General features: G+C 41.4%; 1 protein-coding gene across 1 annotated transcript in view; it reads left to right on the plus strand.

The window, feature by feature from the left end:
- Window positions 1-13285, plus strand: part of SPATA13 (spermatogenesis associated 13) — a 54741-nt gene extending 41456 nt beyond the window's left edge. The window contains exons 9-13 of the mRNA XM_054973524.1: window positions 1726-1958; window positions 3773-3902; window positions 5424-5796; window positions 7443-7517; window positions 7890-13285. Of these exons, the coding sequence (XP_054829499.1) occupies window positions 1726-1958; window positions 3773-3902; window positions 5424-5796; window positions 7443-7517; window positions 7890-8071 (993 nt within the window). The 3' untranslated portion in view covers window positions 8072-13285. The remainder of the gene's footprint in view (window positions 1-1725; window positions 1959-3772; window positions 3903-5423; window positions 5797-7442; window positions 7518-7889) is intronic.
- Window positions 13286-13914: the final 629 nt, after the last annotated feature.

The following is a 13914-nucleotide window of genomic DNA, read 5'->3' on the forward strand; positions in this document are numbered from 1 at the left end:
TACAACTGAGTATAAAGCATGGTAGCTCCAAAGCTAGAATCAGTCTACGATCTGAAATGTCGTTACAAGTACCTAGGCTGATATTCTTTATAAAAGGTTTCCGGAGCTTGATTGGTGGGAGGAAACGCTACTATTTATTCTTCTGCTACTACTTCTAGCCTTCTAAGCATCTCCAATAAACAATGCTTAATTCAGTTAAACTTTCAGTTCTTTGAGGTCCATTCACATGGCTGAGCTTCCCCTCCCCCTCACATACACACTATGAACCATGCTAAAGTCCACAAGGATTGCGTGGGAGGATTGCATGTGATGTAGTTCCAGCAGTTGTTTCTGCCGGTGCAGCAGTGCTTTTTGGAATGGCCATGGTTGCAGGCATTGCAGCTGATTGCTGCCTGGATATCACGTTTCCCACATGACTTCAGTCCCATGCATGTATGAGAAAGAGAATAAGCTGTGTTCAGTATCCACTGGGAAGCCTTTATGACTGGTTTCTGTTCCAGAGATCCTTTCGTTTGCAAACTCCTGGGTACAGATTGTATAGTATAAATTTGTGTTGTGTATATTCACTCATCTTGATCCCTACAGTGTGGAGTGGCAGCCCCACAGGAGTGCTACCACTCCCCACTGGTTTACCTTTCTGTCCCATCTTTGAGAGTCTGGGCAAGATGCAGGTCCTGTCAATACACCCCCACATATTATTTATTTGCTTACTTCATTTATAGTCTGCCTTTCTTGCTGAGGTTCAAGACAGATCACAGCTAAAAACAATGTAATAGGAACAGTATAATACATACTCCCAACAAAATAATATCCTCTCCTCAAAAAGAGACCATTGCCCCAAAATACAGTAGAATACTAACAATAAAGCAGAGATTACAAGATTGGAGAACAATGCAGTGAAACATTATATACAATTAACATAGTAATAAAGCAGGATTACAAAATTAGAGAACAATACAAAAAAAAACCCATCGTAATATGTCCAATAAAGACTGTGGGAAGTATTATGTCAAGCCCCCACCCCACCCCTGCAGATGCCTAACTAGCCATTCCAGCTGTTGCTCCTAGCTTCTGTCCTCTTCCCTCTGTACTGTATGGCCATGGAGGGGGTGTGTGGAAATTGAGTAAAGTTGTCACACATTTCCTATTTGAGGAGATGCAGTGGCCAAACATAAGGCCCCATTTTTTATTGTCTTGTTTGTACCTTCTTTAACCTCATGGAAGGAGAAAAACATTCCCAGAATAAATTTTGTCCAACAACATCAAACAAAAAATGGGGGACTAAGACAGGGAAGTTTTAAAATCATGAGCACATACAGCCCATACAGGTACAACTTTTAGGGTTAGGCTCCATCTCCTCTCCTAGTTCCTCCTAATTCTTTGGTTGAGGCCATGCTGAACTTCGTCCTGCCATGGAATTCTTTCTGGGTGGCACCTCTGAATGGCTCTGGCCCTTCTGGTTATGGCCGAGTTTGGAATTTCCTTCCCCTTGCTTATCAAGGAGCCCTCATTTTGATAAAATGTTATAAACAACTTGGACCCATCATGACAAAGAAAGCAGCTCCATCTCCTGGTCTGCTTGCACTTCTGACAACAAGGGGGGTTGTGCAGAAAAGACAAAGTGGCTGGGGGCAGGGGAGTGCAGGGAGCACCCTTTTAAAGCTTTTGCTTGGCTTTAAAAACATGTACAGATATTTTAAGTAATGTTTTGTTGTTTCCTTTTAGCAAGATGGTTTTGCTATCTATTCAGAATATTGTAACAATCATCCTGGTGCCTGCATTGAGCTATCCAATCTGATGAAACACAGCAAATACCGCCACTTCTTCGAGGCTTGTCGCTTGCTTCAGCAAATGATTGATATTGCTATTGATGGTTTTCTTCTCACACCTGTGCAGAAAATCTGTAAATACCCTCTACAGCTTGCAGAATTACTTAAGTACACCACACAGGAGCACAGGTAGGACAAGCTCTTTTTTTCCCCCCTCATGGGGACATTCACAAACTCACAGCCATGCACTGTGGATACTTAATCCAGTATCACTTCCATCCATTTGTCCTGTTGCCACAAACGCTAATATGGATTGCTGTGTTCTGTTCATACATAGACTGGCAACAACACTGGAAAGAAGACAACCAGTATGAGTATCATCTGGGCCAAAGGCAGCAGTTGCATTTAATTTGTAGTGTTTCCACCCTTGTGCATTGTTGTTGTGTGGTGAATTGAAAACAGAAGGGTAAATCAGCTGAGGCAGTATGGGCCTCTTGTAAGACGTTATCACCCCAGAAGACGCACAGGTTATTATTGTTCAAAAAATTTCCCAGGTCAGAATCTTGCTACAAGAAACAATGTAGTATGTCAGCAAGGAAGGCTTCTGCCTTTCCAAACAGGTGATTCCTCCTTCCAGCATGCTTTCTGAGTAATAAAGCCCATTGAGAGGAATGTGATAACACCTTGGCTTCGTGAGCTTCAGACCAGTGTGGACTGTATAGTAAGCAAACACCTGGTACAGACAAGCAGACTCCTAAGTATGTAAAGACAGCTCCAAGAATAGTCGCGCAGGCAAAATCTAGTTTGATGAGAGGAGAAAACAGTGTCCTGATGTGATCAGAGCCCATGAAACCAGCCATAAAGCTGTGGTTAATGAGCAGTCAGCCCAGGATGTTATACTGCTGATGCCACACACTTCTTTTCAAATTATTAAATGCTCTTCAGAATTTTTTTTCCCTGAGCATTTCTCATGGTTCAGCTGTCTTGGGGGAGGGAGCTGCTTTGTTACCCATTTTATTCTCTCTAACTTTCTTTTTTTTTTATTCATTGCTGTTTCAGAGACAGCTATGAAAAGAGCTATCTTAGCTTTGTGCTGAAAAGAGGCCAGGGATTTTCCCTTCATCTGAGCTGTTCAATTGTATTCTCTGTGTATACAAAAGGACTGCTGTTGGGGCAGTAGTCTCAGCTCAGCATGAAGATCCCAGATTAGCAACAGGAGAAACAGACTCCTCTCTCACTCTATCGCCCTTCTCCCTATGTCTTTTAATGCTATTTTAAAAAATAAAATAAAATGATGATGGTTAGTTCTTTTGTGTTCTTTATAATGGCTCACTAAATTTCTCAGTTATAAAAAAGAGACAAAGCTAGAACAGGATGTAAGAGCCTCAAGTATAGCCTTTAAAGCACCAATACTGTCATACTTTTTATTAGAACTACCTGAAATGATGTATGTGTAACCCAGAATGTGTTTACTCAGAAGTAAGCCCCACTAAGATCAATAGTGCTCACTCCCTAGTCAGTGTGTTTTAAGTTTGCAAACAAGTTAGTGAGCAGGCTTTCAGATTCAATAGAGCTCTTCATCAGATTGAACATTAAGCTTGATGGAAATTATCTTGAGTTTGATACTTGAGGCTCATGTCTACTTGGACTAGACTTTGGCTGCCCTGTTCCCCCCTCCCACAGGTACCCAAAATTCTGTTAAACCACAATCAACAATAAACAGGACTTGATGTAAGTTAGCTTCACTCTCTGGTTTAAAATCATAGCTAACCAGGTTTTGCTTTTAGGTTGGTTCCAAAGTAAGCCTTAACTGTGACTGGGTAAAGGAGGAGGTAAAAGTAAAGGATACATGTGGATTGAAAGCGTTATTTTAATTTCTGTGCTCACTCTTGATGAATAATGCCAAAGACCCATGGCTAGCCAAATGCCTGTGGGAAATACAAAAGCTTTTTCTGAAAGTGGTGAAATGGATAAAATGACTGACACACACCTTCATTTTGCAGTGACTATAACAACATAAAGGCCGCATATGAGGCCATGAAGAACGTAGCCTGCTTGATCAATGAGCGCAAACGAAGGCTAGAAAGCATAGACAAGATTGCACGTTGGCAAGTCTCCATAGTCAGCTGGGAGGTGAGATTGTTTTCTGTGAAGTTTTATGTTTACATATACAGTGGCCTGTATCCTGCCATTCCCTTGAGCAAAGTTTGAAGCTTTCCTCCTGTCCAACTTAAAGAGGAGGAAGGCTTCTTAAGATCGATGAACTTCCTTGGGCCTAAGGTAGGATAATGCCTAATTCAGCATCCATTGCAGCCTATGCTTAAGCCCGGTGGGAAGGACGGCGTGCAAAGAACTCAAACAACAAGAGCTGGAGGAAAATAGGCCACAACTTTATTGCGAACAGAAACAACCAAACAAGGAGCGTTGGCAAGCATATAGATCGGATCTCAAGCAAAGGCTGGCCCGCCTGCCAGCCACTGAGCCCTCCCCCCCTTCAGGACCCCCGCTGAAGGAGGGGGCACCAAGGAGTGACATTATAGGGGGAATCAGATGGGTGTATACCCCTGCCTGATTCGCCTGCCACCTGGGAGTGAGCACCTCGCAACCCCCGTCCGGGTCTGCCACTCACCTCACTCCCAAGATTCCGTATGGGAATCCCCTGAACAGGGTACCAGAGCTGTGGCCCTGGTCCCCCGGATAGAGATCCGATCCAATGCTACCCGCAAAGCTGTGACAGATAAACTGCAGAAACAGGGAGTGGAGGGAGGGGTTCGCGTCCCGGCGCCGACTGCCGGGAAGGCGGGGCCGGGTCTGCTTAAATGCAGAGCCACCGGACCAGAGGGAGAACCTCGCCCTCCAGGTCCGGCGGTTGGCCCCGCCCCCCCGGCAGCCGCTCCCCGGCAGTCCCGATTGGGCGGCCAAGGTTCAAACCGATTGGCCGCCCAGACCGAGGGGCCTGCCGGGAAGCAGAGGCCGGGACCTTGCAGCCGCTCCTTCTTCTGCGCCGCCGGCTGCAAAGCCTTCGCCCGGTAAGTCGGGCGTCGGTCCCTTCTTTTTATGTTGGAATTTTGTAGGGATGGTGTAGTGGTTAGAGTGTTGGAGAACCAAGTTCAAATCCCCATTCTGCCATGGAAGCTCAGTGGGTTACCTTGGGCCAGTCACACACTCTAAACCTAACCTCATGGATTGTTGTGAGGATAAAACGGAGGAGAGGAGAATTATGTAAGCCACTTTGGGTCCCCATTGGAGAGGAAAGTGGGATATAAATGAAGCAAATAAATAAATTTTTATTGCCTATGTTTTGTGGGTTTCACAAAATTGATTGATTGATTGATTTAGAATTATTTATATTAGTTTTAATGCTATTTATAGTCCCTCTTTCTTGCCGTGATTCTCTTAGAAAGCAACAGAGTTATCCTCTAATCATGTACTGGAGATTGAAAAGAGGAGAAAAAAAGCAAATGGCAAAACACAGTAAAGTGTGCATAAGTCCATTGATTTCAATGGATTTAGCTCTTGGCTGGATAGCAACCAACAGGCTTAGTCCAGAAACACCAAAGTTTCCATAATAGTACAAAATCACTGTTAAATAATCTAGTAGAAAATCTTGAAAGAAAAAGCCTTAAACCTTTTCTTTGTTGCAAATAATTTTAGGGGCAAGATATTTTAGGTCGAAGCTCAGAATTAATCCACTCAGGAGAACTGACTAAAATCTCCAAGCAAGGCAAGAGCCAGCAGAGGACTTTCTTTCTCTTTGATCATCAGCTTGTGTTCTGTAAGAAAGACCTATTGAGAAGGGACATGCTGTACTACAAGGGCCGCATTGACATGGATGAGGTAGAAGTGCTGGAAGTAGAAGATGGCAGAGACAAGGACTTCAATGTCAATGTGAAAAATGCTTTCAAAATCATGAATAGCGCCACAGAAGAAGTTCATCTGTTCTGTGGAAAAAAGCCGGGGGATAAGAAAAGGTGGCTGGAAGCCTGTGCAAATGAGAGGAGACGAGTGCAGGAAGACAAAGAAATGGGTAAGAGTCATAAGGAAAGGAAATTGTACACTCGCTTCTCTTATTTTTGCTCTTGGAGAGATTCCCTGGCATTCAAAGTTGCTTCGATTCTTTACCAGATACAAAGTTTAGTTGTGTAAATAAGGGCTTTTCTGTTCAGCTCTCTGCCTTTAACCAATAGGAGAACGGAGTAGTAGAAAGCGAGCGCTGGAAGAAAGCCAAATAAATAAGTAGTTAATTATGCAGGAAGGCTCATCCTTTGTCTGCCCAAACCTGGTGGTAGAGAGAGCCCTCAAGTCACAGCTGACTTATGACAACCTCTGATGGGGTTTTCATGGCAAGAGACTATCAGAGAGAGTTTGCTGTTGCCTGCCTCTGCAACCCTGTTCTTTATTGGAGGTCTCCCATCCAAGTACTAACCAAGGCTGACCCTGCTTGGTTTCTGAGTTCTGACAAGATTAGGCTCACCTGGGCTATCCAGATCAGGGCACTCAAACCGTATACAAGAAATTATTTTGGTGATGGGTTTGTTTGTCGCAGATGACTTATGGCGACCCCTGCCGGGGTTTTCAAAGCAAGAGACTAACAGGTAGTTTGACATTGTCTGGTCTTCCTTGGTGGTCTCCCATACAAATACTAAGCAGGGGCAATCCTGCTTAGTTTCTGATATCTGACAAGGTTGGGCTATCCAGGTCTAAGCAGTTTTGGTGGTGATGTGAGAGAAATCTGGCCATTTTCACACGTCTTACCTGCCGCCAGAACATCACACAAAACACTCGGAAGACAGTGTCTTCTGGCATGAAATCATTCCAGGAAGACACGATTTTGCACAAAACTCCCAGATGACAGCATCTTCATGGCGTGATTTTGCATAATTACATAGACAGGCACCGTTTTCCTGCAGCAATTCACATGAATGCAGTGGTACTTCCTCCAGCTATTCTATCCATACAAAATGCAAACCAAAACAGCACCTGCCAGCATACTTGTGAGATCTGACGAGATCAGGCTCACCTGGGCTATCCGGGTCAGGGCACCCAAACCATATACAAGAAATTATTTTCTCCCTGAACCTACATTCATGAGGAGCATTTTTAAGCACATAAAACTACTGTTAGGCTCCCACACAACTCAAGTTCAAGGTGGGTTGGTTACCCAATGAAATACAACAATAGTGTCCAAAAATAAAGCAGACTAAATAAAATATATAGTAAATACATATGCATTCCATGTCCAAAGCTTATAGTGCAATCTTAAGCAGAGTTATAGTTTTCTGATTCCATTGAAATTAATGGGCTAAAAAGGGTGTAATGCTGTTTAGGATTGCAGCGTTAGACATGGAAATATCCAAAACCAGTTGTTCTGAACACCAAAACCCAACTCAAGCATAAATTATTTTATAGCACTTCCTGTTTTTGGTGATCCTCCAGAGAATGCAGAAAGTGGGGTGGCTCCTGAAAACAAATAGCAACTGAGCAACATCAGTGCTGCCGGGAGGATTAGGAATCTATTAGACATCTTGTCTCAATACAGCCCTATATGTTTGCAGAATTGCTGAACTAAGCATTATTATTGCACGACAAAGTGTTCTTTGCTTGAAATAATTACTGCAATCTCGTATCTGAGCTGTATTTAACTATATATATTTCATTTACCCCCAACTACAGGCATGGAAATTTCAGAAAACCAAAAGAAACAAGCCATGCAGAATGCACGAAAATCAAGACATGGAAAGATTAAAGGTGAATCTTGAATCTGCCTGTTCCCTCCAATATTTTGAAGGCTGGTCCACACAAGATACATTACCCTTCTCATAAGAAGTTTTGATTGTCCTTGGGCACTTGTTCATAGAGTGAAAGATATGAATCAGGCAATTGCAGAGCCAGCCTACAGCTATTCCATTACTTTTAGTGGCTTGAAAAGATGCTAAGTAGATGGCTGATACTGTTGCAAACTACAACTGATAGTCCAGTCCTCGAGCAGTATTTTTCACATGGGTGTATGCCTAGGGATACTTGGGATAACTTGAGTGTAGAGTGTAACATCTTCTAAATTTTCTCTGTGTCCCTACACATAACAGTTCCATATACATTCTTGATGTTTTCTTCCTACAGGTGTTAGCTATAGTGGGTGCCCAGTACCACCACCACACCAGAGTTTACATCCTATCCATCAGCGTCACATCACAGTGCCCACTAGCATTCCACAGCAGCAGGTCTTTGCCTTGGCAGAACCCAAGCGGAAGCCATCACTTTTCTGGCATACTTTTAACAAACTGACACCATTCAAGAAATGAGTGGCTGAAAGTCTTTGGACAGGAAGGACAAATGCTAAAGGAGAGCAATTCAGCAACAAAGAATTCATTGGGACACAGTAGAGCTGGGAAATTGTGAATTCGGTTCCAAAGGGGAAGATGTTTGGTTCCTCCTAACCTTCCTCTGTAACCTTTGTTGAGAATGATGGCGGCCATGTCGTTATGAGAAGAAGGCTATGGTGTGTTCTGAAGCAAATATTGACTTGTGTCAATAAACATTGCTGATGAAGAGCCTGCCGCTTGGTCACAAGGGCAGATTGCTGGTATTCTGGAACAGTGGCGTACTGTTTATGTTGTATTCGTACCAAAGGAAGGGTTAAAATCTCTAAATCATTTTGCCTGTCTTAATAATTAATTGATGGCAAAATTTAGAAATAGGACAGAAAGCATTTTTCCCTGTCACAGCATATTGGCAAAGAGAGGTTTCATCTTCTTTGTGGGCATCGAACGAGCAAATGGATCCCATCTGATGACCAAGTAGCTTCTGGGTCAAGAACTGGTGAATCTCATTCCTTCCTGTTAGTCTTAGTTCACCGCCTGCTGGTTTTGCCAAATGGCAGTAGGACTTTCTGCAAGGCCTTAGCATCTTCTTGGCAAAAGGCTGGAGAGAATTTTAACTTGGTAAAATAAAACTGTAAAACACACATTTTTAACATGCTGTTGCAAATAATGAAGGAAGGAAAGCTCTGATGCATGTGATGATTCTTACTGAAAGCAGTGCTTTGCTGCACACATGGTATGCACTTCAAAGAAAAATAATTTCATTTATTTTGGTACTTGAAACTGTTGGCCAGTGAGAACTGCCTCTGTGGTTTCTGATGTGCCTGTATTTACAATATGAAAGCAAATTTTGTTTTTAAGTACACTAATGTGATTTATACAAAGATTAACACAAAGTAACACAAATCTGAGACTATTAACAGAGGTTTTCTTCCCTAAGTTCCATATGCATACACATTCCAGCTGGCTCATATGATTGTTATAAAATGCCTCCAGAAGGTTCTCGGGCTGGTGTGAGGTTATCCTTGAATACTGCAGCCAAGCAAGAGGGTCACTTACGGGTTATTTCTTTGCGATGTCAAGAGGATCCTGCAGCAGGGATGAGATGGTGGCATTAGAAGTGGTTGGATTGAAAGAGACTTTTTAAAAAGACTTGGTTCAAATGTAGCCTATTTATGGAATATAAAAAACAATTTCCTTTTATTTTTATTTTGCTCTGTTCATGAAATGAAGTTGTTTTTAATATAGGTTTTACAAAATACTCTACCCTAACAAAACTGTCATAAACTAAAGTTTATGGTACACATTTTTTTCTTCTCAGCGGTTATACGTATACTAATGTGCATTATAAACAAGAACAGAGTGGGACAACTTTCTCTTTGTATTTCAAGACTAGTTTCCAAAAAATATCCAAAGTAATTTCAGTTTGGCATACTGTGCTAACTATCATGGCCATAGCAAAGTTATATTGAGAAACCATTTTTGAGCGCAACGGTATTTGGGTATATGTCAGACTGTAAAAGAGAATGGACTACAGCTAACCTCCTCTATCACTTGGCAGAAAAGCCTTATGAGAAATAATTCTTTGGCTGCAATCATAAACATATTTACCTGGAAGCAAATCACTTTGAAATCAACAAAACTTCTGGGTAAATGTGGTAAGGGATGGGCTGTTCCTTCTCTGGCTTCTTTCTCCCTTTTATTCAGAGTGTGTACTGAAGAGTACACCAAAACAGCCTCACTGCAATTTGACCTCAAGTTCAGCCCTTTTGAGTCCCATTTCGATGGGAATGCTAAAACCTTTTCCGTTGAAATAAATGGGTACTTAAAAGCACTGAACTTTGCCTGAATTGTACCCACAAACGTATATGTATAAAAACTTGAGTTGGCAGTTTCTGCAACAGTCAATAAAAGCTTATTGTCTGGTAAACTATAAATGCTGATAAAATATACACCCTGGTACATTTGTTATCTGTACATTTGGTGTCTTGTAATTCTTGTGTATGAATTTTTCATGTCCATGAAAAATGATCTTTTACTAAGATGCATTTTTAACCTGGAGTGATACCTTGAAAGACAAGGATTCCTTCTGTACATAGCTCTGATAATGGCTGTAAACAGGATGTATTGTTGATGCTGAACTGAGTTAACCAGCATGTTGTGAAATGCATTGCTTGCTTTTCAATATTAACTTTTACAGATGAAATACTTGAGAACGGATATGTGGAGTAATAGGCTTGCATTTGACTTTGAATAATTATTCAGTTGTTAAAACTGGAAAAGATTATTGCAGTAGACCTTCCTTTGAAACAAAAAAGAAAACTTCTCATCACCCCTTTGATTAGTGCTGTTGCTTGTTTTAGGAGCGCAGGTGCAGAGCGCAGGTGGGCATGCAAGGGCGTTTTGAGAGTATCACCTCACCATTCACTCTGTCATGCCTCATTCACATGCTAACAATGTGGCTTAAAATGATTTCTTAAAAGGGGTTGACCTTTGTGCCTGCATCAGTGTTCTCTGAATATTTAAAATTTTACCATTATCACTATTCACACACACACAAAACTTTAGGAGTGCCTTCAAGGCATGACTGGACCTATCCCCATAACCATGCCTGTCTCAGGCCAGATGCCCATCCCATGATTGCAAAGAATCGGTGTGAGACAGATTGGCCAGCTCTGTTCTTGCAAGTTGTAAGCCTTCAGCCTAGCCACTGCCGTACAAATGTGCTGTTTGTGTGTTGGATGCACTAAGCCACAACCAAATAATTTGTGTCACTGGGAGGCGTTCCTCTACTTGCCTAGGAGCATCAGGCGACTTCTTCCCCCCCCTTCCCTTCTCCCTCTCCTCCCTCCCAACATACAGGGTAGTGTTGTAGTAGGACTAGAGTCATGTACAGCGGTTCCTAGATGGGCGAGTCTCTCATCGACATGAATTACCTGGGCGTGGTAGGGGAGGCCCACGTTGTATAAGCTTGATAAGAGAGGAAAGGGCTCGAATGGACTTCTGTGGGAGATGCTGCCACCCACAGTTGTGCTCTCTGCTGGACTAGACCCCGTGCCTCTGTTCCCTCCATGAAACACTGAGGTTTTGGCGTGCAGAGGAGGGAGGTTCAGATTTGCTTATGAACACACTGCTGTTACTATTTTCAGGAAAGTCCCAAAAATTACAAAAAGAGGGGGAAATTATATTATTATGCAGGTTACTCAGGAACAATTTTATATAAAGTATCTTGCACACTTAATTGGTTTGTTTTAATAAGGTTTTTTGTCTTGGCTTTTTTTTTGTACAGCCTGGTTTTGCTTGGTACGAAAAAGACAATTGTTGTAGCACATTATTGCGTGGCTACTTTATTTGGTTTGGGAACATGCTGTCTCTGAAAGATCTGAAGACAAGAAAAATTGGCTAGACTCTGTGACCTTTTGATATTCCATGTGACTCGAACAACTCTCAGCCAATTAAAGTAGCAGCTACCCAAGACCTTCAATATAGTTGTACAGACTAGAACCCAAATGAGGTGCTGCAAGTTAATTCCAGGGCTTGCATTTACCCAATGGGATTCCAGACTTTTCTCAACAGAGATCCTTCTGGGTGTCTGTCTTCCACAAGGGATGGGATTTTGTGGTTTCCCTGTGCAGCTGCAGATAAAGCACAGCAGCAATGGGGCTTCCACATGGCAGATTTCCTCACAGTTTCCCTGCCCCAATTTGGGCAGCCAGGGAGTTTGCAATTTTTTAAAAAATTGGTGCTAGAATATCATATTGATATACTGTTGTGACAATAGGTGTAGCAGATGGTCTGAATCTCCACCTTTCTTTCATTCCAAAAAAGGAAGGCTCCTTTCCTTGCAGAGATATAAGGGGAAGGGCATGTCTCCAAAAGTGAAGGGGTTAGAGACTTAAATAAAAGCTTGGGATCCAGAGAACCTGCTATACCTCTTATAATAATTGTATATTGATACAATATTTTAGCACTGAATTTTAAAAAAAATAACCGCCCCCCCCCCACTGCGGGTAGAAATGGCTGCCATATGGTATGAGGAAATGGTTGCTATGTGGGCCAGAAAATCAAATTTATCCATTTATAGAGCAGCCATCCAGGCTTCCCAAAACTTCAGAGCTAAACAAGTTTGAGAAAGATCAGAGAAAGGCCAGGGAAACCCCCAGAAGTGCATGAATGCTGTAGGGAAGCAGGGAAAAAACTGCTTCCCAAAATCATTGAATTTGGGGCAGATAATCCCTGTGGAAGTCCCTCTATGTTATATCTCAAGCTGCACTTGGAGCTCCCTTCAGTTTCAAAGACCTTTTGCTATGCACCACCTAACAAATCCAAAGTGGAAGGTTTCTTTGGATCCTCCCCTGGGTTTATGGAGGAATCAGCCACATATTCTGAAGTGCTATGTTTTGAACACACTGTAAGTAAGCATGCCTTGATCAGAGTCTCCCCAAGTCAACATCCTTTTAAATAAGATAGGCGGTCTTAATTTGCATATCAACACCCATCCACATCAAAATATTAGAATCTAACCACTCTTCATTTCCACAACAACCTCTGCATGGTTTTAAAGTTATTTTGTCATATTCATGTGCAACTACTGACTGTGATTGTGCCTCATTTCACTAAAGCGTAGCTTAGCCAGAGTGCTTGTACAAATGACCTCAGCCTTCATGCATGAAAGGCAGAAAAGCACACCCTTCGTTTCCATGGAGCTAAGCTAATACCAAACCTTATCCCTCTAGTTCACTATTAACACCTCTTTCTACAAGTAAATAAGCTAGTTTTAACAGTGACTTGCATTTCAATATGAAAAATTGAAGGAGCTTCATTATTGAAATACTTGTCATTTAGTTGTGTAGGGCATTCTTCCTCCTTTTTTTTAAATTATAGCTTGGAATTCAAGCCAAAGGACCTTAGCCATAATAAAACAGTATCTTATGGTCAACTGCCTTTCTTTCTCTTTGTGTACAGTATTTGCATATGTGAGATGCCTTCTGAATGACTGTGATTTTAAATGATTGGTAATTATTAGGGCTGCTCATTTAACTTGCCTGTATATTTTGTTTTGACAAGTGTTCTATAACATTTCCCCCTTCTGTATATACTTTATGCATTTTAACATCTGTGTGCTGCTGCATATGTTGCAAGCCAGGGGTTGTGGCTTCAGAAAAAAATAAATGGGCTGTTGACAGCTGAAGTGTAGTGTATAGGATCCACTTACCTTCATATGTATTTGCTGTGAAGTAATCTATTGCCAGATTGATTTGCATTCCATATGCTTTTTCTTGGGGGAAAAATCTTATTTTCTGGAAATGAATACAACATTCCTTTTATCTTGCTCTAATTTTATATTGTTTTAATTATAATGTGCATAAGTTAACATTTTGGCTGTGTACAATTTCATTGTACAGTTTCAATTTTTATGATTTTTCACAGTTTATAAAAACTTGCAAGGGCTTTAAATATTTGGAGGTCACTGCTAGCAAAATATGTTATTGTTTATTGGTTTATAATTGAATTCAGGACTTTTTTATAATTTGAAGTTATACTATTAGCTTTTAAAAGTTCATCCTGGAAATGAATTCCTCAGTCAAAGCTGAATAATTTGCCTTTTCAGTTTCAACTAGAGCAGAAGGTCCAAATCCAGTAACCACTGAAAATACTATTTTATCCCATAGCTGCATCCATTGTACTTCAATATGAAGCCAAAAATCAATCCCACTTAATTCACATGAAAAATTAGGACTTTTTCTTCTGGTTTGGTATATACTGTAAAACAATAAGAATTTTGAGCTTTGACTGTCAGAAGAAATTTTTTAAAAAATTTACTT

This window comes from Eublepharis macularius, chromosome 3 (genome assembly GCF_028583425.1).
Source record: "Eublepharis macularius isolate TG4126 chromosome 3, MPM_Emac_v1.0, whole genome shotgun sequence".
In the NCBI taxonomy this organism is placed as follows: domain Eukaryota; kingdom Metazoa; phylum Chordata; class Lepidosauria; order Squamata; family Eublepharidae; genus Eublepharis; species Eublepharis macularius.